This window comes from Cetorhinus maximus, chromosome 13, assembly GCF_964194155.1.
Source record: "Cetorhinus maximus chromosome 13, sCetMax3.hap1.1, whole genome shotgun sequence".
NCBI classification, from domain to species: domain Eukaryota; kingdom Metazoa; phylum Chordata; class Chondrichthyes; order Lamniformes; family Cetorhinidae; genus Cetorhinus; species Cetorhinus maximus.
In genome coordinates this window covers 96,274,614-96,302,209 of record NC_135891.1, presented here as the reverse complement: position 1 = coordinate 96,302,209, position 27,596 = coordinate 96,274,614, and the positions used below count along the sequence as shown (strand labels likewise).

Below are 27,596 nucleotides of genomic sequence, written 5' to 3'. Positions count from 1 at the left end.
AAGCGGGATTATGACTATATACCAAAATTAAAACAAAATAGTGCACTTTTGCTGATTACAATTACAACAATGCATTGGAGAATCATTTGCAAACTTCACCTGCTGCCTTGTGTCGATTGCAATTATTTGTGGGGAATTTGCAGCATGTCAATTGTTAACAAATCGCAACAGTTTGTATTTTAAAGCACATTTCTGAATATGGTATTCCAAGTTGCTCATGTGCTTCATATATATCATTCATTATTTTCTTTGCAACAACAGAAACCTCAACGGCAAGTACACAGAGCAGCACTGCAACACCAGCCTCTTCATCAACTCCTGCATCAACAAGTACATCGGGAGGAACAACCACTGGAAGCTCAACTCCAGCATCGACCAACACCTCAGCATCACCACTCACTACCACAAGTGGTGAGTAACATTGTAAAATATATCTTCCAATATAATTCATGTGCAAATGCTGTTTGATGGTTTTTTTCTGTTACAGCATGGATATATTTAATCAGCTGAGTAATTTGTATTCTACCAAAGCGTTAATGGAAGGAAGACAGCAGTTTGCATTTTATTCAGGTTTCTGTGTATTTCATTCCAAGTTCCCTGTTTCTGTCATTAATGCCATTCCCCACTTCCACAGCAACATCAGAAACTTCAACTGCAAATGCACAGACCGCCACTGCAGCAGTGAGCTCTGCATCAACTTCAACGTCAGCAAGTGCAATCGCACAAACAACGGCAAGCAGCTCCACTCCAGCATCGACAGCTGAATCAACGACAATCGCAACAACACAAGCTACTGCAACAAGTGGTGAGTATCAAAGTACACGTTTATCTGGTATTCCAATGCAATTGCTCTCAATTTAATTCAGGAGTATGATTTCATATTAAAATGAATTGAAAATATTCCAGTTTTATTCTTTACATTCATATTAACGCAGGGGAGAAACATTTGCTAATTTCACCTTCTGCTTCGTTCAGCTACAACATGATTGTGTCGTCTTTTGGGGCAATTTGTTACCAAACCGGTGATGTTTGAATGTTAATGCACATTTTTGAATATGTTCTTGCAAGTTGCTGCTTTGAATCTAATGTGCCATTATTTCTTGTCACCGAAACAGCAGAAACCACAACTGCAAGTGTGCAGAGCACCACTGCAGCATCAAGCTCTGCATCAACTCTCACGTCAACAAGTACAGCAGAAACATCAACTACAAACAGCTCCACTCCAGCATCGACGGCTGAATCAACAACAATCGCAGCAATACAAGGCATGACAACAAGTGGTGAGTATCATACTACATGTTTATGTTCCAATCTGATTCCTTGAAATGTAAAGCAGGATTATGACTATATACTGAAATTAAAACAAAATAGTGCATTTTGCTGATTACAATTACAACAATGCATGAGAGAATCATTCACAAACTTCACCTGCTGCTTTGTGTCGATTGCAAATATTTGTGAGGAATTTGCAGCATGTCTAATTGTTGACAAATCGCAGCAGTTTGTATTTTAATGCACATTTCTGAATATGGTATTCCAAGTGGCTCATGTGCTTCATATATATCATTCATTATTTTCTCTGCAACAACAGAAACCTCGACAGCAAGTACACAGAGCAGCGCTGCTACACCAGCCTCTTCATCAACTCCTGCATCAACAACTACATCAGGAGCAACAACCGCAGGAAGCTCGACTCCAGCATCGACCAGCATCTCAACATCACCACTCACTACCACAAGTGGTGTGTATCAGTGTAAATATTTATCAACAGTTTAAACTGAGTGCTTTAAAACAAATGCAGGATTAGGTACACACTGTGAAATAGAAAATAAAAATTAAGGACTTGCATTTATATAGTGACTTTCACCACCAGCAGCACTCTCAAAATGCTTCACAGCCAATGCAACACATCTGAAGTAATGTCACTGCGGTGATGTAGAAAAAATACAGATACCTTGCACACAGCAACGACCTACAAACATGAACTTACTAATCTTTTCCATACCATCCACCTTGCCCATATCAACAGGAATAACTGCCAGCTTTCCTTCAAAATACAGTTATGATATTTTTCACATCCACTGGAGCAGGCAGATGGTGACTCGGTTTAATGACTCATGCAATAGGTAGTACCTCCAAGCGAGCAGCATTCCTTCAGTACTGCACTGGAGTATTGCCTTGAAATTGGTATTCAAGTCCTGGAGTAGGCTCCTAGAATCTCTTGACACAGAGTCGAGAGTGCTGAAAAATTAGTTACATTTAATTTCCATGCCTCTGCATGTTATTTCAAGATGTTTCCAGCTACAGTAATACATAGGATTTATGTGCAAACTTCACTTGCTGCTTTGCTTCTACTGAAAATATTTTGAGGTAATTTGTATGATGTTTAATTGTTAACAAATCATAGCAGTTCGTATTTTCTTTCACATTTCTTATTAAGATCGTCCAAGTTGCTAGTTTCCTCGTATAATTCATTAATTATTTTCACTGCAACAACAGAAACCCCGACTGCAAGTACCAGCACTGCAACACCAGCCTCTTCATCAACTCCTGCATCAACAAGTACACCAGGAGCAACAACCGCAGGAAGCCCGACTCCAGCATCGACCAGCATCTCAACATCACCACTCACTACCACAAGTGGTGAGTATCTTTCTAAAATTTATCTTCCAATCTAATTCATGTGCAAATGTTGCTTGATGGTTTTTTTGCTGTTACAGCATGGATATATTTAATCAACTGAGTAATTTGTTCACCAGAAGTACCAAGCAAAGGAAGCTCTACTCCAGCATCAACAAGCATCTCAACATCACCACTTACTACAAGAAGTGGTGAGTATCCTGGTAAATATTTAACAGCAGTTTCAACCTGATTCCTTTCAGTCCAATGCAGGATTAGACAAACAGCATGAAATAGTAACCAGATTTTACAGTGGTACTTTGTCGCCTTCAATAATGTAGGAAGAATCAGCTGCAAATCTCATTTGGTGCTATGTTGCTGTTTCAAAATGGTAACACTCTGTTACTCAGTCGTTTGCATTACACTGAAGTGTTAGCAAAACCTAGGAGTTTGCAGTGTGGTGAGTATCACAGTACATTCGTTATCAGCAATTCCAATCTGATTCCTTTCTATCTAATACAGGATTATGAATATATAAGGCTGGATTTTCATTTGCTGGTGGGGCAGGAACAGTTGCAGACAAAATTTGAATTTTTTCACCTGGAGGACATTACTCAATCCTGCTGCCTCCAGGACATTTTGCAGTTTTCAAAGAATCTGCAAGGGGAGGGAACAGAAACCTATGCACCACCAAATAACAACCCATTCAGCTCCTTAAGGAGCCTGTACAGGGCCTGTCTGGAACAGAATGGAATTTTCAATCTTTTTCTGGCTGAAGTCAAACAGTGTGGTGCACATCTTTTGGGGTTGCCATGGGTCAAAAGAAAGTTTGTTTCTATTGGTTTTTTTGTGATATTTGAGGGGTCAACTAGCACCAGGCTGTGCACACATGGCCACCTTTTGGCATCTTTATCCTCCTTGCCATTTCAAGAGCTTCCTGCTCTGCTCAGCAAGATACAGCAGTCCGCAACATGGCTGCCACCTGCCTTTGCCGCTGGCGCCAAATAGGCAGCTCCCGCCTCCTGGAGGTACTTCTAATTGGGTGCCAAACTCACCTGCTGCTCAATCAGCCCATTTCAAAATAAATTTATTTGGGGTTCGCAACCCCACATTGAAAATCTGACCCACAACTAAATGATAAAAGGTTTGTCATCTTATTCATTACAGTTACAATAACGCAAGGTAGAATAATTTGTAAATCTCACTTTTTGTTTTACTGCTGTTGTTATGCTACTGCGTAATCTACATTATACCTTATTGTTAACAAAGCATTGTAGTTTGTATTTTAATGCACATTTCTGAAAATATTATTTCAAGTTGACTGTTTGCCTCAATTACACCATTAACTACTTTCACAACAACAACAGAAACCTCGACTATAAGTACACAGGCTATCACTGCAGCATCATCCTCTACATCAGCTGCTGCATCAACAAGTACAACAGCAGCAACAGCTACTGGGAGCTCTACTGAAGCATCGACAACTGAATCAATCACAATCGCAACATCACTCACTACAAGTGGTGAGTTCAGAGTACATTATACCGCTTGTTGCGTTCTTAATCTTTTCAATCTAATACAGATTATAAATACATAATGAAATTATTACAGAATTTTGTAGCTTTGTGTCGGCTACAATGTTGCAGGAATGAAACATGTGCCATAACATTTGCCAGTTTGCTGTTGTCGCAATATTGGTGCATTTATTCCAATCACTACATGTTAACTGCCTATTATACAAAGTTATTCCTTTCTGTATTGAAAAAGAACTATTTAACAATGAAGTCCAAAAAATTCTACATCTCAATCAGTTCCCAAAATATCTACCCCTATTTAATAAAATGCAGTCTATTTCCAGGTTACTTATAAAAATGATTTTGCAGGAAAGCAAACATCAAGCATAATTATCCTTTTGAGCATGTTCCCCAGTTTATCAAGTGTAGGAGGAGGTTGCTCATGAAATGCCACTGTGGAACATTAGTGTATAAACGTTTAACATGTTCCTCTGAAACTGCACTTATCTTAGCAGAAATGTTAAACCCTTCACAATCAATGTGCTTTAATATCTCTGCTAAAATAGCACACAGTGGGATTTTAGGTGACTGTATTGAGGAAGAAGAGAATAGAGGGATATGAGGGCTGAGTGGGTAGATGTAATTAGCTTGAGAGATGACTTGTGTGGAATGTAAAGACTGCATAAACCAGCTTGGCTGAATGGTCTGTTTCTGTTCTGCACATTCAATGTAATTCAATGTGCACGATTTTCACCTCGGCATGCAGGCGTGCACCCGACACGCACGAGTGTGAAATAGCACGCGATTACTTCGGGTGAATGTCCCAGTATCATCGCGCACTCGCGCAATATTCCGGTCAGCGGGCGCGTGCAAGAGTCTGCAGCGCACCTGCCGACAATTATGAGGACTATTAAGCCCATTAATCAAGTAATTAAAGTGAATTTTTCCCTGCCCATCCAACCTTACAGTTGGCGGGCGGGCGAATAGGCTAGGTGGACTTTACATCTTTTGCAAAACCTCATCCAAGGGCGGGATGAGGTTTCCAACACAGTAAAAAAAAACAATAAAACATTCTAAAACTCATTTTCCACATGTCCCTGTTCGTCTGACAGAGTCACATGTGGGGACATGTTTTCCTTATTTTTAATATCTTTATTTTTCATGGTAAAAATCTTCAGCTCCCTGAGGCAGCTCTGTGCCTTCAGGAAGCTTTCACTGAGCATATCCCCGCACATGCACACACTTCAGTGCTCGTGCTCCTCCCGCCTGCAGCCAGGCAGCACTGAGGTTATCAGTGCATGTTTCATGCTGGCCATTAATTGGCCAGCCAGTGTGAAATTGCGGTCGGGGCCCGATCGTGGGCGGCGGTCCATTGCACAGCCGCTCCCAGGCCCGCCCCACCACGCCTGTCCGACAAGGGGAAAATCCTCCCCAATGCACTGAGCATGCGTCCACTAATTGACCAGGGCATCATTTCAGTCCCAGTAAGTAAACCAAAGTAGCAACTTGAATGATTTGCAAAATACCTAAATTAAAATAGGAAAACCAAGGGTCTTAGAGGCTACAGAGAGAAAAAAAGATTTAAATGCCACCACTGAATGGATTCTGTGATTGGTAGGAACTCAGACTGGCTGGTTTTCAGACGTTCTGTGCGGGCGGGTGGGGAATCCCAAAATCAAGAGTGCGCTCTTTCGCGCATGCGCACGAAAGAGCGCACTCATCTCCCTGAGGCCAAGTGCAACCCGAGGGAGATCGGCTGCACATGTAAAAAAGACAAAAATAGAAAAATAAAATTTCCCTTACATGTCCCCTCATGTGACAATGTCACATGAGCTGGGGCATGTCCATAATTTTTACAAAATCTTTCTTAAAATTTTTTTAAAGCCTACATGAAACCTCATCCCGCCCGTGGATGAGGTTTCATGTTTTTTCTAGTTCCCACTGGGGCTCCTTAATCATTGACAGGTCGGCGGGCGCACAGCTGATTTTGCTGCGCCCCCGCCTTCCTGAAAATTTAAATCGGGCGCGATGACGTCGGGAGTTCCCCCCGACGTCACCGCGTATCATTTTATGCGTCGGCGAGCAGGCCCGCCCCCACTCGCCAACTGGTAAAATTCTGCCCCAAAAGTCTGTCACCACCAAGATGCAATATATTGAATGATCACTGGTTATGAATGTTTCAACATTATTTCATAAGTGTAGTGGAAAGTTGTTGGGTGCTCCTCTTGGCTGCAAGATCCCTAACTTGAAATATACTGCTGTGGTTTCTATGTTCTTGGTTTATTTTGTCTTTACTCCGTATAATACAGATGATGCAGTCATAATAGAAGTGTTTTATTTTTGATTCAATGATTTACCAATGTTTTCTTGATAGCAACATCACCAATTCTGACCACAACTTCAAGCCTGCAAGAAGAACCCTATGATTTCAATGTGACCTTCATTATAACTAACTTGGTCCCAACAGCAAGTTTACAATCTCCCAGTTCTGCACTTTACAAATCTGCATCAAATATTATAGCTTATGAGGTCAGTTGGCAATTTAATAATTATTGCAAATGCATCCTTGAATCAATTATTTTGCTTTTATATCTAAACCTGTGACTGTTCCTCTCCCTTCAGTTGGACAAGCTGTTTACTAACAGCAAGGTCAAAAGAACATTCTCAAACTGCAGAGTTCTCTCTTTCAGGTAAGGAACGATAAACACTGATTAGGATTAATATTGTTTCAAGGTTATCTAAAAGTTAGTATAAGTGCTTAACTTCGAATTATGGTTTCCAGTTGTTCTATAGAACTCTGTTTGTTGGTCCTATGCTCAAATCATTTGTATCATTGATATTGTCAGGGAGATCAGTTTGACTTTTAAAAATTTTAAGACATACCCCCTCATGTGACAGTGGCACATGAGCTAGGACATGTCAATGAATTTTATTTAAAAATTTTATTGAACTTTAAAAACCTTCATGAAACCTCATCCCGCCCATGGATGAGGTTTCATGATAAATGCAAAGGCCGCCTGGGCTCTTCGCTTGCCCCCCGCCAACAAAGGTTGGACAGGCAGCTCAGTTAAGTATTTTAATTGACTTTAATAGGCCTTTGACAGTCCAGCGGGCGCACAGCCCACTCCAGTGCGCGCCCGCCGAACTGAATATCTGAATGACGCCCCTGTTCGCCGACCTGAAGGTTCTGCCCATCATGTATCTTAGGATAGATTAGAAGCAGGATCTGCGTGTGGTGAGGCACCGAACAGAATGGACTGCAGCCAAGGCAGGGAGCAAAGATAGCTCATGTGCCAACTTGCCACAGGGTGAGATCGCTGAAGAGGAAGCAGAAGCATTTCGAAGTACCCCTGCACACAAACACTGATGGCTATGCACAACAAAATTCTTTGTGCATTGGGAAGCCTGTCAGAAAGCCTACATTTAGTGTTAGGGAGCATGAAGGAGCCCAGCACCAACTTAGCACAGGACTTTGTAAATAACATGGAGACCATCTTTTAGGTCGTGGTCAGTTTGGAAGTGATGGTCAATCCATTTGCCCACTTGTGGACCCAACCATGATGCAGGGCCTGATGGCCAATGTCACAGCTTCCATTTCAGGACAAGCAGCAGCCACTCAATGTCTGAGTGCTGCAGTGGAAACTCAGAAGGTCGGCTTGCTGCCATCATGGATTATAATGAGCAAAAGGGCTTGCACAGCGTCACAGCAGTCCAGCAATCTGTCCTGCAACAGATTACTAGGTTTGCTGAGGTGCCTCCCCGGGAATTGGCTCCATGGAGCATGAACGTGCTACCCTCTCTCAGGAGGACAGCATTAGTGCTCCCAGTGCCCTGCTGCTCCCTGCAGCCAGCCAGCCCAGACTCTTGCCATCCGTACCAGAACGGTGCAGTCTGCAGGTGGGCCTTCTAGCCCCACAGCTGCGCAAGGCTACCCTCAAAGCTCATCTGCATTTGCGCACCTGTGCTGAACGTTAGCAGTCTTCCACTTTCAATAGCAAGCACAGAGCAGACAGCTAGGATTATGGGGCTCAGCAAGCCAAACCTTTCAATTCCTTTCAAAGATACTTATCTGGTGGGGCAAACTATCACCTGGGGGGTAATGAGCGACTGTGCCTCCTGCATTACCGAATCTAGAAATTAGTGAATGAAATAGTAGAAATTAAATTAGATAGCCCTGAAAATGAGGGCAGGAATTACAATGCGTGATTAAGTTGTGACTGTCCAATGTAATGCAGGCAGCAAACCAACTTCAAGCTACCTCCTGCAGAGCCAAAAACAAACTGTCAATGTTGAGGTGGAAAGAGTTATTAAGCAAAAATTCTCAGCTGGCATTCATTTTTGCTGCAACATATTGAATTTTAGCCCCAACATTATACATTGGTGCCCATAACAGCAGAAAGGCTTATGTCTGCCACATTTATCATAAAATTTCCTAATTTATTTAATTAAATAACTTTTTATTTTCCAGTCCAGCAAATGCTGGCAGCACCAGCGTGTACTCAATCTGCACATTTGGAAATGATTCTTCTCCTCAGGAAGTTAATAAAGTTACTGTGCACCATGAGTTCAGGGACAACACAAAGTACATTTCCACTTTGGGAACATATTCGCTGGATAACAACAGTCTCTACGTGAATGGTATTTATCATTTAAAGGATAGATTCTGTTTTATGACTTTTCATTTTATCAAGTGTTTGGCCAGAATTTTTCAGTTAGCGATTTGGGGGCGGGGCCCGCTCGCCAATGTGAAAATGACACGGGATGACGTCGGGAGGAACCCCCAACATCATCCTGCCCATTTAAATATTCAGGAAGGCGGGCAGACAGTGAAATCAGCTGTCACCCGCTGACCTGTCAATGGCCAATTGAGGCCATTGACAGGATAATTAAGCCAAGTAAAGGCCCTGCCTGTCCAACCTTAATGTTGGCGGGCAGGCCAGGAAAAAACACAAAACCTCATCCACTGGCGGGATGTGGTTTCAGGTCTGTGTTAAAAAACTTTAATAAACTTTATAACATTGTCACATGAGGGGGACATATTAATAATTTTTTTATTTTTCTATTTTTTAAGTTTATAAAACTTTCAGCATTCTCCCTGAGACAGCACTTAGTCTCAGGGAGATGTGCGGGAAAGAGCACACTTTGACAGTTGGGGAATCCCTCCCCCCCGCACAGGAAGCGCATAGCGCTTCCCGTTGGGTGGCACGCCCATTCAAAATGGTGGTGGGGCCCGTTTCAGTGGCGGAGATCTGCGGCCCGCCCGCCACCGAGCTGGTGGGGCCCGCCTGCCCATCAAGGGCAAAATTCTTCCCTTTGTGTGATCAAATTGAGGAAAATTAAACCAAATCAATCAATGTACCTTATTCCACTATTTAATGATGAATTTCCACCTGACTCGTTTTACATAAGACACATATTTGATTTTTCAGGTTACCATGAATCAGCTCCTACATCCCGTGAGTATGGTTTCTGTTTCTTTGTTAATTTAAGATTTTCTATTATTGCAATGAGAAACAACAAAGTAAATCTTTATTAGACTCTATATATATTGTGAAATGCATCCATCTCATTAGGGATGCAATTTCTCCCATTTAGAGCTGGTTTCATTATTTTCCTGTTTGACCATTCAGGTAAATTCTCGAATTGAGAATGTTTATGATTTAGCAGGGATTTTGTATGTGTTGTGTTATCCTCTCCCCTTCAGGTGAGGCATGTATGAACAGGCTGATAACATCGTGTAAGTAACCTGTAAGAAGCAGCTAACAGTATCTGAAATTGGATCTGTTGCCCAAGTTTAGATGTAAGTACAAGACTCCAAGTCAGTAACAGACTCAAGAAAATCAGGAGAACTTTCTAAACAGGGAAGCAGTCAGTTACATGATCACTGGTTAGGGTAGTTTCTGCCCCAATTGCATATGCGATAGCAATAGTTATTCCTTGGGAAAGGAAGCTAATTCCTTCCATCCCGTCATACCTTAAAAAGCTCTGCCAGCAGCATGCAATATTCTGTTGTGGTTTCTATATTCTTGATTTATTTTACCTTCACTCTGGAATACAAATGATGCAATTACAGAGATTACTTATTCTCAGTTTAACGTTTATCTATTTTTTCATAACAGCACCAATTGTGGCCACAACTCCAAACCTGCAGGTAAAGCCGTTTGATTTTAATGTGACCTTCATTATAACTAACCTGGCTCCGACAGCAAGTCTGCTATCTTCCAGTTCTGCACTGCATAAATCTGCATCAAGTATTATTGTTAACCAGGTCAGTTGACAGTTTAATTATTAATATAAATATATGTTCATTAATTGTAGAATATTCTCTCTAATACTGTGGCTGCTCCTTTCTTTCAGTTGAATAACTTGTTTACTAACAGCAAAATCAACAGAACATTCTCAAGCTGCAAAGTCATCTCTTTCAGGTAAGGAATGTTGACATCAAACACAATCAGTGTCTGTTTGAACATTATTTCAAAGTTTATTATTTCTAAGTCTATTAAAAATATATATTATTACAAAATGGTTAAACTTTCTAGGTATTCTTCAGAGTTTTGATTGTTGTTTTAGTGTTCAGATCATTAATGTTAGGTGTCCAGTAATATTGCTGCTGCCGTAAGCAGCTAGGATTTCCTGTCAATTTATTTGGATGTGACGCCGAGGGGAAAATTTTCTCCCTGTTGGGGGTGCTGAGTGGGAGCGGGTGCGGGCGCACAGCTGATCACTGCCTGCGATCGGCTGCGCACCGCCATTTTATGTGGGCAGGCCAATTAAGGCCCGTCCAGCGTGACGCGCACCCGGAAGTGCTGTACACTCCCTGTGTGGGCCGGGGGAGGAGGCTGAGTCGGGGCCTGAGTCGCGCATGCACACGAAAGAGCGCAGAAATCTCCCTGAGGCACAGAGCTACTTCAGGGTGTTTAATTTTATTTTGAAAAAGTTAAATAAGACAAAAAAAATAATTTTCAGACATGTCCTCTCATGTGACAGTGTCACCTGAGCTGGGACATGTCAATAAATTTTAATTTAAAAATTTATTTGATTTATAAATCCTTCATGAAACCTCACCCCGCCTGTGGATGGGCAGCTCCATTAATTATTTTAATTAATTTTTAAATGGCCTTAATAGGCCTTCCACAGTTTGGTGGGCACACCGACGACTCTGGTGTGCGCCCGCCGAGCTGAAGATCGGAAAGACGCGCGGTGACATCGGGACGCACGCCCAGCGTCACCGCGCGTCATTTTACGTGTCGGCAAGCAGGGCCTGCCCCCGCATGGCAACCTGAAGATTCAGGCCCTAAAATCACTTCATAGATTATAGGACAGATTTTTCTGTAAACAGTCTCAAGAAAATGTTTTGATCCAATTGATATATTTACTGAAGATTAAAGTGATTAGATGCCTGTGAGCAATACTTGTCCTATATGTTTGAGAATATGTAATTTTCCTGCTCCTTGTCAGCCTATGTAAGATGATATGGAGGGTGAATATTCATTGTGAAGCCAGTTGGTGAAATAGGAAACTAAATGCCAATCTTTTTACTTATTACTATATTTATTACAGGATGAAACATTACAATGTCTGCTCCTCTCGACCCAATACCCAGTGTCCTATAAGTCTCTCTTTAGACTCTTTTGAGTATACCAACAAAATAAAACAGACTAATTAACTAATTAAACAAATTGACAGCCCCTTATAGGGATATCTCTTTATATATGTTCAAGGTACTTAATCAATCAATGCCCTCTCCCTGTATATCCTTAACCTTAATAATACAATTAACATACCATTAACGGAGGATGCTTTTGTTGTGGTAAAAGATGAGACCACTCAAGTCTGTGAGTTCCAGTAAGCAAGGTCTTTATTCAAGCACATGCTGGAGAGATCATCCTGGTTGCTTTTCCAAGGATCGCTGAAAATACAAAGTTTGTGTCACAATTTTATAGCCCATGGTTCTCACATAGCAAAACACTGTGTGGTATAACCCCCATCATCGGCATTGCCTTAACACATACATAACCTAATCAAGAGTGGGGGTACTTCGTTCTGTAGATGTTCCCTGTTATCTCAACAATTTCAGCATTTGGCCTGAGCAGGGGTTTGTGTCTCCTGTCTGTTTCCTTATCTCCTTGTTTCCCCAAGCTGTGAAGGCTATTAGGTTTATGGCTTGTGATTCTTCGTTAGTTCTCAGTATTGACTATATTTCCCATCATGCCCAGAAAGAGCTCTCATAACTATACTTGTCTGCTTTTAATGCTGTTGATGCTCATAACTACATTTGTCTACTTTTAAAGCTGTTAATGAACAAATTAATATCAGTTTTAATATAAAATTATTTCAATTACCCCACTTCACTTTCTTTAATGGTCTCCATTTAAAACTGCTTCCTATATGTGTTTAGTGAATGTGTGCGTGATGTTGTTCTAAGATTGGATTTGAGCCATATTGGTGGGGCAGATTAAAGAGAAGTTTACTTGGCATCTAACTGTGCTTGAATATAATTAGACTTATTATTGGAAGTTTTCTTCTCCAGCACTAAAGTCCCTCATCTTGAACGCAAAGGTGACCCAGATAGAAAGTTTAAACAAAATATTAATTAATTAATTTTCAGACTCTGAATAATATAGTAGTTATTAATATTGTGATATATCTTATGAAAATAAATATATTGAAAGTGAAATTAGTCTCACACATAAACAGTCAATTAAGAAGGAGTTACAATATCTGTCATTTTTGTAAATACTCCCAAGGATGTACATCTTTTCTCTCTGCACTTTCTGGAAGTTCAGGTAATGATGCTGTGGTCACACGTCAATTATCCTTTTCTTGAATTATTTTCTGTTCTTTAAAGTGTTAGGACCTCGCACAGGTGCCTGAATGGCAACACGGGTGGATTAATGGGTTTTTTTTTGATTGATTGCAATTTGTGACCTGGGTGACAGAGTTGTATCCACAAATCTACTATTCTTTGCTGAGTGTCCTGACAGTTCCTGTGGCAAAAGGAGCAATATTTCCACTATTACAATTACTGTTAACAGAAGTACAGATGTTTCTCTTGAGCTGCAGGTTTGCATCCTAGAGAAGGGCCAATTCCCCTGTTGCTTCTTTGAGAGAGTCATTTCACAATGAATCTGAAGTCAGGTTGTTCTGTCACTTGGGGTAGTGAGTTCTAACAGTACTTCTAGTATAGTGTATAGATCTCCTTCGACACTTTACTGTCTTCTCCTCCTCCAACACATCGAGGAAAACATGATTTACTGATGCATCAGGACTACTATGTAGACTGAAACAGTTGAATCAGTTTTTAAAAATTCCCATTCTCTCTCTTTCCTCGTTTAAGACCACTTTTCCAGTATGCCTCATTAATTCAACTGATGAGGTCGGAAGCATGAAAGAATGTGCACATTCACTTTGAATTGGTGTTTACCAAACTCTTCATAAGCCAAAAACGTCAGCCCCGTGATAAATTGCTATTCAACAGGTTTGCTTTTGAGAGAAATTTTGGGAACGTAATCAAAAATGTGCTCATGTCCTGTCAATAAAAACACATTATTGGCATGGACACTTATGCATTATTTTCAACAAATAAAAACTCCGGATAAATTAATTTCTCCGAAACATAACAAATATTCACAAATCAAAGTTATTCTGCATAATTAATCCCATAAACTCATTCAAAACAGTTCAGTATAACACAAGGTTGACACTTGTATTAGTTGTAACACATTGAGGAATTTCAGCCCCAGTTTCTTAACAGAATGGGCACAAAGATAAGAAATCAGGTGTCTGCTAAATAGGATTTCATAATTTTTTTCCTTATTCACTTAATTGCATATCTATTCAACAGCTTAGCCAATAAGGAGGACACCAGTGTGGAGGCAGTCTGCACTTTCAGAAATGATTCTGTTCCTCAGAAGGTTAACAAAGTTACTGTGTACCATGAGTTCAGAGACAACACGAAGAGCATCTCCACTTTAGGAACCTATTTACTGGACAGCAACAGCCTCTACGTAAATGGTATTTGACATTTAACAGAAATAGTTTGTTCTATTTTGTTTTATGTATGTGTTTTAATATGGTCAAATTGAGTATAATTAAACACATCATTGATTTTTCAGATTATCATGAACCAGCTCCAAACATACAAACAAAGCCCTTTGAGTTTAATGTGACCTTTATTATAACAAACTTGGCCCCGACAGCAAGTCTGCAGTCTTCCAGTTCTGCACTGCACAAATCTGCATCAAGTATTATTGCTTACCAGGTCAGTCGACAACGTAATTATTTTTAAAATTGTTTTGAAATAGTTACACGACATTTGTCTCTAAAACTGTGACTGTTACTTTCCTTTAGTTGAAAAACCTGTTCATGAACAGCAATATAAACAGGACATTCTCAAGCTGCAGAGTTCTATCTTTCAGGTATTTCAGCATCTGTTTCAAGATTGTTCATAAGTTTAGCAATAATACTTAACATTTCAGAAGTATTGACATTTCCAGATATTCTACACAATTTTAATTGTTGTTTGTGTGTTTAATTAATACTATTGAAGTGTATTTTATTTTCCTGTTAGATGTATATTAAATCTCCTGTTGCTATAAGCAGGGAGGATTTCTTGGGGCTCACCAAAGAATCAATTCATTTGAGTTTTAAATCATTGAAAGATCAATAGAGCACAGACCAAATTTCCTGTAATAGGTAACTCATCCAATTAATGTGTTAACTGAGATGATTTGTTATGAGCAATATCCGTACAATATAATTGAGAATTTGCAATTTTTATCCTCCTTGTGAACCGACAAAAATTACAGTGTACTTTAATAGTCTCACTGTAAAACACCAAGCAAGATGGTCCCTCCACATGTTTCATGGAACATGTGAGTGATTCTCTTCTGATGTTGGGTTTGAGGAATATTTGTGGGCCAGAATAAAGGGCGGCTTTCTCTGCACCTGAGTGTGCTATACCTGATCTGGGAATGACTGAAAGAGATAGGGCAGACACTTCCCCCCATCAGGGGGCGTTGTGGGGGCGCGAGCGGGAGCACGCAGCCATTTTACGTGGGCGGGCCAATTAAGGCCTGCCCAGCATGACACACACCCGGAAGCGCTGAGCGCTCCCTGCTCAGGTGGTGGGGGATTTTGCATGCGCGCAAAAGAGCGCAGAAATCTCCGTGCCTCGGGGACATTAGTTTAAGTTTTGAAAAATGGAATAAAGGTTAAAAAAAATTTTAAGGACATGTCCCCTCATGTGAAACTGTCACATGAGTTGGGACATATCCATTAATTTTTTCAAAAAATTTTATCTAGTTAATAAACCCTTCATGAAACCTCATCCCACCCGTGGATGAGGTTTCATGAAAAATGTGAAGGCCGCCTGGGCTCTTCACCTCTCCGCCAACCTTAAGGTTGGACAGGCAGCATTCTTAATAGCTTTAATTACTTTGTTAATGGCCTTAATAGGCCTTTGACAGTTCAGCGAGCGCGCAGCTGATGCGACTGTGCGCCTGCCAAACTGGCAATCTAAATGACGCACGGTGACGTCGGGATGCCCGCCTGATGTCACCATGCGTCATTTTACAAGTCGACGAGCAGGCCCCGCCCCCACTCGCCGACGGGAAAATTCTTCTCCTAGTCTGTGCTTAAAATTGTAGGTGTTCCATTGCCCAGGAGTAAATACCTCAACTTAAAACCTGAAAAATGATAGGGAAGAATTGAAATGTGAAGAAAACAACAAACTATATGAGGCTGGAGACAAGAATGATGCAGTGCTTATATTTCTATGACTTTGTTTTCCTGTTTCAACACAGATCATTCAAGATGATTGAAATTATTCTTGTTCTCAGGCAGTGCATTAAATTGGAGTCATCATTTCTGCCAATTTTTTGACATATTCTCATTAATATATAACTTTACACTGCACATTTTTTGGAAGAATTCTCTAAAATAAACACAAAGCAGAGCAGCCAATGAGAAGATATGTGATGACCTGGTTAAACAGCGACTAAACTGATATAAATAATTCAGGGTTAGAAAGTCTAACTGTGAAGTGTTCAATTTCTGAGAGGGATAGAGAGATTATGCAGAGAGGTTGAAACAAGGTTTAAAGAACATGTTCTAGATCTTGAGGGTACTCCAAATACAGAAGGGAACAAACATGTGAGATGATCACGCAAGTGATTACACGGGGATACTGGTAAAAGGGACTCATAGGTTAGAAACAGCACCAAGGTCAAAACAAAAATGAGTACGAATAAATGTAATCTGCCACACTTGGGGTTTCCACTGTTAACAATCATTACAGATCCCAGCAGAGTTTCCATGGTTACTTTAATTTTTCAGTTCAGTAAGCTGTTGCAAAGACATCACCAAAAGTGGGAATAACAATGGCTGAGGTGCGAGTGGCAGGCTATAAACGATTCACCAAAAAGATGCAGCTCCTGATTAAAAACTAAGCATAATTATTTACATATTGGGCTGCATCTTCCGGTCGGTGAGTGGGGGCGTGGCCTGCTCGCCGATGCGTGAAATGATGCGGGGTGATGTCGGGCCTGTGTCCTGATGTCACGCCGCGTCATTTAGGTTTTCAGTTCGAATCAGCTGCGCACCCACCGAACTGTCAAAGGCCTATTAAGGCCATTAAAAAAGTAATTAAATTGTTTAATGAACCTGCCCGTCCAACCTTAAGGTTGGTGGATAGGCGAAGAGCCCAGGCGGCCTTGCGAAAAAACATGAAACCTCATCCATGAGCGGGATGAGGTTTCATGATGGTATTTAAATTTGTATGAAATGTCTAAATAAAGGAAATTGACATGTCCCAGCTCATGTGACAGTGTCACATGAGGGGACATGTCAGGAATATTTTTTTCTGCCTTTGATGAAATTTTGAACCTTGAGCCGATCTCCCCGCAGCAGCACTTTGCCTCAGGGAGATCTGTGCACTCTTTCGTGCGCATGCGTGAAAGAGCACACTCCCGGCTCATGGAATACCCCCCCACCTGCACAGGGAGCGCACAGCGCTTCCAAGCGGACGTCACGCTGGGCGGGCTTTAATCGGCCCGCCCACGTAAAATAGGGTCGCACCCCCAACCGGGGGCGCCAATCGGGAACCTGTGCCCACTCCCGCACAACCCCCCGAAGGGGGGAAAATGCTACCCATACACTGGACTGAGGGTGGAATTTTACACAGGCAGGGTTTTCTGGTCCTGCTGAAGTCAATGGACTTTTGAACGGCTCGCCACATTTTACAGTCCCGCCCCCACCGTAACGAGGCCGTAAAATTCCGCCCTTAGTTTGTTTTAAAACATGGTCGCAAAGGTTCTGCACAAGGTCATAAAATAGTGGTGCTACCACTAAGACATAGCACATAACATTTCCACAGCCTAAGCCTATTTACAAATGAAGGGCTCCCTTCAGCGGCAAGCACGGAGATCAGGTGGACATGATTGTGGGACTCAGCAGGCCAAACCTTTCCATTCTCTTCAAAGATGTTAATCTGATGGGGCAAGCTATCAATTGGAGGATACTCAGTGACCTGTTGCTTCCTGCAGAGCACAATGCAAACTGTAGGTGTCGAGATGGGAGGTATTTTTCAGCAAGAATTCTCAGCTGGCATCAATGTCAGCTGTAATGCGTTAAATTTTAGCCCCAATCCCCAATATCATAAATTGATGCCAGTAAGACCAGGAAAGCTTGTGTCTGCTAACTTGATTTGCCAACATAATAGGATAGAAAATTTGTCTCAGGCATTGTTGCAAAATGGGCGGTATCAGATCAGCGACTCATTATATATGGCACTTGATATTTAATTCCATTGATTGCAATAGTTCAGAATATCAGGTGCTGCGTATAACAGGTGGCCGATCCAATAATGTCCACTTTCCACCATCATCCAAAATGAATTTCTACCCCAATGTTTTCTAACTCATTTAATTAACTATTTGTTTGTTTTCCAGTCCAGCAATTGTCAGCAGCACCAGCGTGTATGCAATCTGCACATTCAGGAATGACTCTATTCCTCAGGAAGTTAATAAAGTTACTGTGTACCATGAGTACAGAGACAACACAAATTACATTTCCACCTTGGGAACATATTCACTGGATAACAACAGCCTCTATGTCAATGGTATTTAGCATTTAAAGGAGATGTTCCATTAGATTTAATTCTCATTGAATGTTTTGATCCAATTAAATCAAAGAGATTTCAAGCAAACACATTAATTTCATTCCACTATTTAGTAGTGACTTTCCACCTGGCTCATTTGATAAACATATTTTTGGTTTTTCAGGTTACCATGAATCAGTCCCTTCAACCAGTGAGTATGAATTCTGTTTCACTACAGTAGTAGCAACATAGCAATTGTTTTACTGATCACCATTCAGATGTTGTAAAATGCACCCACCTTATTAGTTGTTCAGAGCCAGCTAGTTGTTAATGAACGAACCAATTGTTTAGTAATCAGACACAAATATGCTCCTGGAAGTGAATTTTTGAAGTAGCATCAGGAGCTGGAAGCTGAGAGATGCCATTTGTACAGATCACTTTCTTTTCCACTTGATAGTCTTGTGATCTTGCTTTTATTTCTTCTGAGGCCCCATAAAATTATGCTCCTGGATGAAATAAAATTACTTTTTAACGCAAGGTGGTGTCAAATATTGCAAACTCAGAGGCTAATTATTAATGCATATATGATTCTGGTCTGTTCCAATTTATTTCTGGTGTGTTCTCATGAATAGTTCTCATGACCTCCCTTTACTTTATCATCAATGGAATTTCACAAAATGTTGGAAAGCTAATTGAGCCACGGTTATAGATCATTGGCTTTTTGTTGCTTGTCCTCCAGTCTTAAGTATAACTTCAATGTATTTGTAGCTTGGTTATTTTATCTTCATTTCTTTTAAATTTCTGGAACATATCCAATGAGCTTCAAATGTGTTGCAGACATTTAGAAATAAAATGACAGCCGGACTTTAGTGGGGCAGGACTTCTGTCCACCATCTTCCTGCAATCTGGGTCCCAACTATTTTGATCAATTTGGCAGGTTCCGGCCACATTTCCAGTGCAAGTGGATCATCTGCCTCAACTAGGGTAGGGCATCTGATCTGTGATCTATTGCATTTTAAAATCTCATCCAGCAATCCTGAACACCAAAAAAGCATAGTGTTCCTTGCACCCAGTGATGCTGAGGCAGAAGAGACTGGAAATACCCTATATTTTTTTTCTATTTTTCTCTCTGAGTCCAACTATATCACCTCTACCAGAAAATCCTGAAAGTGACATTGGGTGATGGAAAGAATGGTTCCTTGACTTGACTGTGTTCCACTACAGAAGTGAAGAGGAAATTTAGCTTTGTGCTACTTTAAATTGCTTTGCAGATACATCACTCAGCTTCAACAGGCTAAGGAGATTCTATGCACTTTAGTTTATGGTTTTATAAATAGACTCTGCAGACCGAGGATCTTGGACTCAATAGAATCCATAACGAAGCCAGGTTTATTTAGACTGGAGTGAATGACTGTGTTTCCAAAGGACTTTAGTTGCCATTCATGAAAAATTATCCTACTTCCCAGATGATTTAATTCATCCTGGAATGAACAATTATGCAGCTTACAGTGCTTTTTAAAAAAAGTCACAGTTTTATCACTATTAGAGAAAATAACTCCGTGATGTATGTGCATATGTTTGTGTGTGTGTGTTCATGTGGACGTTTGTATATGCGGGTACATACAGAAAGATCAATGAAGTATGTTACTTATTAAAATAAGCAAATACCAAGGTGTGCAAATTTAAAATACAGCAAAATCCATATTTTAACTTTAACTAAATGCATTTCAGAAAGTTGCCGTTTCTCACATACTCCAATGGAACGGATGGATTAAGCAAAAACAAATTTGTAACATGATATCACTTTGCAAGGCAATGCTACAGACTAGAGGTTAATTGAGAAGATCTGATTTTAATGACAACTATTTGCTTTACAAGTAATTGGTAAAGTTAAGAAATATTTTATTACAGCATGTTGTATTCCCAGTGTAACTATTTACTCTTTCCTTATAGCGGAAGCACCCATTGCGGTAGTGACACTACAACCGAATGAAGAGACAAGGCCCATTGATTTTAATGTCACTTTCACCATAGATAATCTGCCATTTACACCAGATTTACAAAATCCCAATTCCCTTGAGTATACAACTGCATCGGGCAATGTCATTAGCTCGGTAAGTCTACAGTAGAATCATCTATCATTGATTGATGTTAATTAGAATGTTTTGATGATGCACTCCTCCATCTAAAACAGTTACTGTGGATTTTTTTTGTAGCTCAATAATCTGTACAAAAACAGCAAGATAAAGAAAACATTCACAAACTGTAAACTCATATCTTTCAGGTAAGACATTTTTATTGATTGCCCATTGACTGCACAGGATGTTTCGGAAGGAACATATTTTGAGGACTGTGAAGCCTTTAATAAATATCTTAATATATTTAAGTGGAAAAACAGAAAATTCTGGAAGTTAGGAGGATAGTCATTACCTATAGAAAGAACAAATAAGTTAACCATTCAGGTATGAACCCTTTGTCAGAAATGTAAGATATTACAGATGAACAACATTTTTAAAAAATACAGAAATACACAAATAAGCAAGAGAAATGGAATAACATGAAAGGTGCTTAAGAGGAAAACAAAATGGTTAAATGAGTGAAGTATCATTGACAAAAGGGGAAAAAGGCAGAGGATCTGGGTGGAAGGGGAAAAGGGCAGGGAATGTGCATGGAAGGGGAAAAGGGCAGAGGATCTGGGTGGAAGGGGAAAAGGGCAGAGGATCAGGTCAGAAGGGGAAAACGGCAGTGGATCTGGGTGGAAGGGTAAAAGGGCAGAGGATCTGAGTGGAAGGGTAAAAGGGCAGAGGATCTGGGTGGAAGGGGAAAAGGGCAGAGGATCTGGGTGGAAGGGGAAAAGGGCAGGGGATCTGGGTGGAAGGGGAAAAGGGCAGAGGATCTGGGTGGAAGGGGAAAAGGGCAGGGGAATTGTTTTACCAATACATTAATGCTAAAAGGTTAGTTAAGGAAAAAGTGGGACCTATCAGAGATGAAGATGGAAACTTGTGTGTAGATGCAGAGGCTGTGGGAAGGGTTTTGAATGAATATTTTGTCTCCATGTTTACAAAGGGAAGGGAGGATGTAGATATAGTAGTCCAGGAGGAACACTGCGAGATATTGGACAGGATAGTCATAAAGAGAGAGGAAGTACTCGAAGGGTTGAAATCCTTGAAAGTTGACAAGTCACCAGGGCCAGATGGATTGTTTCCGAGGCTGCTGAAGGAAGCCAGGGAGGAGATAGCAGATGCTCTGAGGATGATTTTCCAATCTTCACTAGATACAGGGGAGGTACCGGAGGACTGGAGAAATGCAAACGTAGTTCCATTGTTTAAAAAGGGATCAAAGGAAATGCCAAACAATTATAGGCCAGTTAGTCTTACATCGGTGGTGAGCAAATTAGTAGAATCAATCCTGAGAGAAAGGATTAACTGTGATGTGGAAAGGCATGGACTAGTCGGGGATGGTCAGCATGGATTTGTTAAAGGAAGGTCTTGACTCACAAATTTGATTGAATTCTTTGAGGAAATGACAAGAAGGGTTGATGAAGGTAGTGCAGTGGATGTTGTGTACATGGATTTTAGCAAGGCATTTGACAAGGTCCCACATGGCAGATTGGTCAGGAAAGTGAAAGCCGATGGGATTCAGGGTAATGTGGCAAACTGGATAAAAGGTTGGCTTTGTAACAGGAAATAAAGAGTAATGGTCGATGGATGCCCTTGCGAATGGAAAGTTGTCACAAGTGGTGTTCCACAGGGCTCGGTGTTGGGACCCTTGCTGTTTGTGTTATATATTAATGATTTGGACGCGAACATGGGGGGCACGATTGAGAAATTTGCAGATGACACAAAGATTGGCCGAGTAGTGGATAGTGTAGAGGATAGCCATAATCTCCAAAACGATATAGATGGGTTGGTGGAGTGGCCAGTAAAGTGGCAGATGGATTTTAACATAGAGAAGTGTGAGGTCATACATTTAGGGAGGTCAAACAGTTACAGGGATTACCCAATAAATGGGAATATACTAAGAGGGGTAGATGAAGTGAGAGATCTTGGCGTACAAGTACACAGGTCCCTGAAGGCAGCAGTTCAAGTAGACAAGGTTGTAAAGAAGGCAAATGGAATGCTCTCCTTCATTGACAGAGGTATAGAATATAAAAGTAAAGATATCATGTTGGAATTGTATAAAACACTGGTGAGGCCACAACTGGAGTATTGTGCGCAGTTCTGGTCACCACATTACAGGAAGGACATAATAGCTCTGGAGAGAGTGCAGAGGAGGTTTACAAGAATGTTGTCAGGGTTAGAAAAGTGTAGCTACGTGGAGAGATTGGATAGGTTGAGGTTAGTTTCCTTAGAACAAAGAAGGCTGAGAGGTGACTTGATTGAGGTGTACAAAATTATGAGGGGAATAGATAGAGTGGACAGGATAAAATTGTTTCCCTTAGTGGAGAATTCTAGAACCAAGGGACATAGATTCAAGATAAGTGGCAGAAGGTGTAGGGGGAACATGAGGAAGAACTTTTTTATGCAGAGGGTAGCTGGAATTCGCTGCCCAAGTTGGTGGTAGAGACAGAAACTCTAAACTCTTTTAAAAAGTACCTGGATCTGCACCTTAAGTGCTGTAAGCTGCAGGGCTATGGGCCGGGTGCAGGAAGGTGGGATTAGAAAGGGCACCTGGGTATCCTCAGGCTGGCATGGACAAGATGGGCCAAATGGCCTCCTTCTGTGCTGTAACTTTTCTATGGTTCTATGAGGCAGTAGGAGCCATAATGAAAGAAACAAGAGAACGTGAAAGTAAGAAGTATATTTATTAAATCCTTAAGTTATTAAAGTCCTGAATACTATAAAATTTCCACCAGGAAGATAAAGTGCTTTTTCCAAGCTTATTTGGAGCTTCATTGGAACAGTGTAGAAATCCAACTGCAGAGAGCTCAGTGGGAGCAGGAGGAAGAATGGGAATTATATAGGACAGGAATCTTGGACAGACATCCCAGAGAATGGAGGTGCTCAGCAACATGATCACCTACAAATAAAAGTCATGCTTATTTCAGTTTACTAGATTTTTATATTTTCCGAATAAAAATAGTCAGGTACTATCATTTAGAAAATTAATTTTGATTATTTGCCTTTCATTATCAGATTATAGTATAAATCATACTGAGATGCTAATTGTATTATAGAATCTCACAAGAGATAATTTTGGTGAAAATAATGAAGAGTTCATCCACTCCTCAGTTTCCTCCGCAATAAATCTTCTTTCAACATAATTGTAATTGTTCGAATGGCAACTGAACCATGTGTAGCCACATGTATGATATATGCATTTAGTGAAGAATGTAGGGAAGAATCCTCCGGTCAGTGTGGGGGGGCGGGTCCGACACGCCGACGCATAAAATAACACGCAATGACGTCAGGCATGCATCCCAATGTCACTGTGCGCCATTGCAATATTTCGAAGGGCGGGCGCACTATGAGTTCCGAGGCACACCCGCCATTAATTAACGGGCCACTTAAGGCCCTTGAGGCAGCAATACACAGTGATTTTTCTCAGCCCGTGCGATTTTCAGAGCGTCGCACGGGAGCAACGGGCAGGTGGGTAGGCCACATTTTTAAAAGCCTCATCCACGGTGGGGGGATAAGAGGGGTGAGTGGGCTTGCGAATGCAAGTTGTTAGTCATTTACTTTAGAAACTTATTGCTACATGCATGTGTGAACAGGAGAACTTCAAATCTTCAGGGCAGCTTTGACAGGTCAGGACTCTGGAGGAAACATAATTCTTGGGGCCTTGCAAGTTTCAGGCAGCCTTCCCTTACCCTGGGAATGGGGATTGTGCTCTCCACTGGAGGCGCCTCCTCTGAGGAGGAAGAGAAAGCCAGAAGTGGGAGGAGGCCAGGAGTCCACATTCAGCCTCCGGAAGAGAGGCGCAGGCACAAGGGGTGCAGGGCCAACAGGAAGTGCAAGGTGGAAGCAGCTGCAGAAGATGCCACTATCCTGCTGCCAGGGTATACAGGCAGCGATGCAGCCAACTCAATATGTCTGAGGTGCAGTGCAGAAGGAGCCTTTGTCTCTCAAGGGAGACAGTGACCTCCATCTGCCAGATGATAGGCCCTGAGATCAGCTCCAACTGTGTGGGTGCACACCCCATGCCAGTGGTGTTGAAGGTCACGGTTGCCCTCAAATTCTATGCCTCCGGCTCTTTCCAGGGGTCGGTGGGTGGTCTTTGCAGTGTCTCCTAATCAGCTGTCCACACTTGTGTCAAGCTGGTGACAGACGCTCTGTTCAGGCATGCCTTGGCTTTCATTCACTGCCCTCGGACAAGGCCAGCCAGGCAGAGGCTTTGCAGCAATTGCTGGGCTCCCCTGCGTCCAAGGTGTAATTGACTGTACACACGTGGCCATCAAGGCGCCAGCGGGTGAGCCAAGTGCCTTCATCAACAGGGAGGGATTCCACTCCATGAATGTGCAGATAGTGTGTGACCATAGGATGCAGATTCTGCAAGTCTGTGCCAGGTACCCAGGCAGCAAACATGACACCTACATACTGAGACACTCCCAGGTGCCGAGGCTCTTCAGTGCTCCAGCCCGACTGGATGGATGGCTGCCGGGTGACAAGGGCTATCCCCTTAAAAGGTGGCTCATGACGCCTCTCCGCCATCCAAGAACAGAGGCCAAGCAGCAGTACAATAGGAGCCACGCCTCCACAAGGGCGGCGGTAGAGAGAACTATTGATCTTCTCAAGATGCGCTTCCGATGCCTGGGTCGTTCAGGGGCGCACTGCAATACCCTCTAGATCGTGTGTCACTGATAGTGGTTGCATTCTGCGCTCTCCACAATCTGGCATTGGAAAGTGGGGACGCAGTGGAGGAAGAAGATGTAGACGCAGATGCTCTGACTGCCGGTGCCCTGGGCACTCTCTGTCTCCGCCTGCACCTCAAGCGAGTGTGAAGTGCCCTCAACACTGTGCACCGGGATACTAGCCGACGATCTCATCCCCACCGAGGTGCTGGTATCTGTGGTGGTGCCTGCCTGGCTGAGATGGTGTGACTCTGGTGCATGTATACCTTCAGGACCCTCAGAGGTCAGTGGTGGTCCCTCTGCCTCTTGAGTGTGGGCGTGCCCCAGAGAGGCTGAAAGGAAGAACAGGGACATTTGATTAGTTGAAGTCATTACACTGTTAATGTGTATGCCTGGCACCCAGATCAGGATGCGCTCCTCTTTCCATTATCTATGGTCAACCCATGTTGGAGGCTCAAATCAACATACAGTCAACAGTGGAATGGTTGCAATGATAGACATTGTGACTTCAGTGCATGGCACTCTTACCTCCCACTGGCACCCCAACCTAACCGCGGCAGGTAGACCTGGGCACATGGCACCTCTCCAGCTCGAGAGCCTCCTGCTCGTATCTGGTCAGTATGAGTAGGTGGGCCTGCCCTCCGCCAGTCCGCAGCCATTCGGCATTATTGTGTGCGGTCTTCTCCTGAAAGGAAAGAGGAGCATTGATTAGTCCACCCTGTACCTGCATTGCCATTGCAGCCTTACCACTCCCACTGAGTGAAACCTTGCAGGGCTCATCCGATTCGTGACCCTGGAGCCGCCATACCCTCACTCCAAGCAGCCAGGGCTGACCCCCTTGCCCAGATGCTGCCTCCATCACATTTGCCACTCACACTGTAAGACCTTCCAAACCAAGGAGCACTACCACCTAGAAGGACAAGGGCAGCAGATGGATGGCTACCACCGCCACTTGGATGTTCCCCTCCAAGGCAGTCAGCATCCTGACTTTGAAATGTTTCGGCGGTCCAGATCCTGCAGCTCGCCCCTAAAACAGTACTGTGGGAATACATGCACCATATGCAGAGAATACAGAAGGCAGCTCACCACCACCCTCTCAGGGGCAACTAGGCATGGGCAATAAATGCTGGCCCATCCAGCGAAGACCACATGCCATGAATGAATGAATGCAATAAAAAAATTCCGAGGTGGGTGGGTGCGGGGGCAGGGAGGGGGCAACCTAACTGCTGTGCTAAGTGACCCATGCCAACATGGTATTCACCCTTACCGATCGCAAGAGGTCATTGAACCGCTTGCAGCACTGCACCCAGGTGCATCTCACCACATCGCGAGAGCTGACCCTTTCTGCCACCTCCTCCCAGGCATGCTTTGTCTTATGGGGGGGCCTCCTCCTCCTGTCCGTTGGCACTATGAAGTTGCGCCATGCTGCCACCCCCTCGAGGAGAGCACCAAGGCACTCATCTGAAAATCCCTGGGCACTGCCCTGCTGACCTGCTCTCCGAGAGCGGTCTCGGACACCCTCCTGTGCACCATTGTTGGCAGCTTTCGAAAGGCTGCCTGCGCCGTTTTTAAACAGGCCGCCAGGTTGCCATTGGACCCGGCAGTCATTGGACTCCCGCCGCCGCCCACCCCTTTCCTCTGTTCTCGGGAGCCGTGACTCACACTGGGCAGGCCTTAACTGGCCCACCTGCATAAAATGGTGGCGCAGAGCCTGCGCCCGCTCCCAAACAGCCCACCCGCTGTAGGAAAAATTCTACTCATAGGTTTTGAAAATCTATGGGGGATGATTATAACACTCATGTCCGCCACTGAATTCTGCAGCTGATCCTGGCAAAATTTGCAGGGATAAAACCTGTGTACTCTGCTGATGCTGTGCCAGGCTCCAAGTGAAGGCCAGGGAGCTGCAATTCCTAACCTAGGGACTCCCTGTCCTAACTAACCACACTCCTTACATCAGTGGCCTGGTTGAGGTGAGTAGGAGGTCTTATGCAGGAGCCTGCCGGAACAGCTGTGGATTTTCAGGACCATAATCTTTGGAAAGAATCTTTAAGCCACTGTCAGGAAAAGATTTTCAAAGCAACTTCCCTCTTGCTATCTAAAACTCTTTAATATATGTAAAAATGAATTGTTAAAAACTTTAACCAGAGAAAAATCAGTTGTAAAAAAACTGCTGAGGTAGCTGAAGGGCTGATTTAATTTCTACTCATGGGGAAGAATGTTCCCATTGGCGAGTGGGGGCAGGGCCCACTCGCTGATGCGTAAAATGACACGCAGTGACGTTGGGCGGGTGTCCCGACGTCACAGCGTGTCATTTAGATTGTCAGTTCAGCTGCACAACTGCCGAACTGTCAAAGGCCTATTAAGGCCATTAACAAAGTAATTAAAGTTGTTAAGAATGCTGCCTGTCCAACCTTAAGGTTTGGCAGGCAGGCGAAGAGCCCAGGCGGCCTTCGCATTTTTCATGAAACCTCATCCACGGGCAGGATGAGTTTTCATGGAGGGTTTATTAGGTAAATAAAACTTTTTGAAAGAATTAATGACAGTTTCACATGAGGGGACATGCCCTTGAAATTCT

The 27,596-nt window shown here is 42.6% G+C and overlaps 1 protein-coding gene across 1 annotated transcript in view; it reads left to right on the top strand.

Moving 5' to 3' along the window:
• Positions 1-2,756: 2,756 nt before the first annotated feature.
• Positions 2,757-27,596, top strand: part of LOC144688859 (mucin-16-like) — a 36,708-nt gene continuing 11,868 nt past the window's right edge. The window contains exons 1-15 of the mRNA XM_078555853.1: positions 2,757-2,831; positions 3,987-4,139; positions 6,508-6,662; positions 6,756-6,823; positions 8,602-8,771; positions 9,563-9,589; positions 10,253-10,401; positions 10,491-10,558; positions 13,978-14,147; positions 14,249-14,394; positions 14,484-14,551; positions 18,083-18,252; positions 18,416-18,442; positions 20,185-20,345; positions 20,448-20,515. Of these exons, the coding sequence (XP_078411979.1) occupies positions 14,499-14,551; positions 18,083-18,252; positions 18,416-18,442; positions 20,185-20,345; positions 20,448-20,515 (479 nt within the window). The 5' untranslated portion in view covers positions 2,757-2,831; positions 3,987-4,139; positions 6,508-6,662; ... (6 more) ...; positions 14,249-14,394; positions 14,484-14,498. The remainder of the gene's footprint in view (positions 2,832-3,986; positions 4,140-6,507; positions 6,663-6,755; positions 6,824-8,601; positions 8,772-9,562; positions 9,590-10,252; positions 10,402-10,490; positions 10,559-13,977; positions 14,148-14,248; positions 14,395-14,483; positions 14,552-18,082; positions 18,253-18,415; positions 18,443-20,184; positions 20,346-20,447; positions 20,516-27,596) is intronic.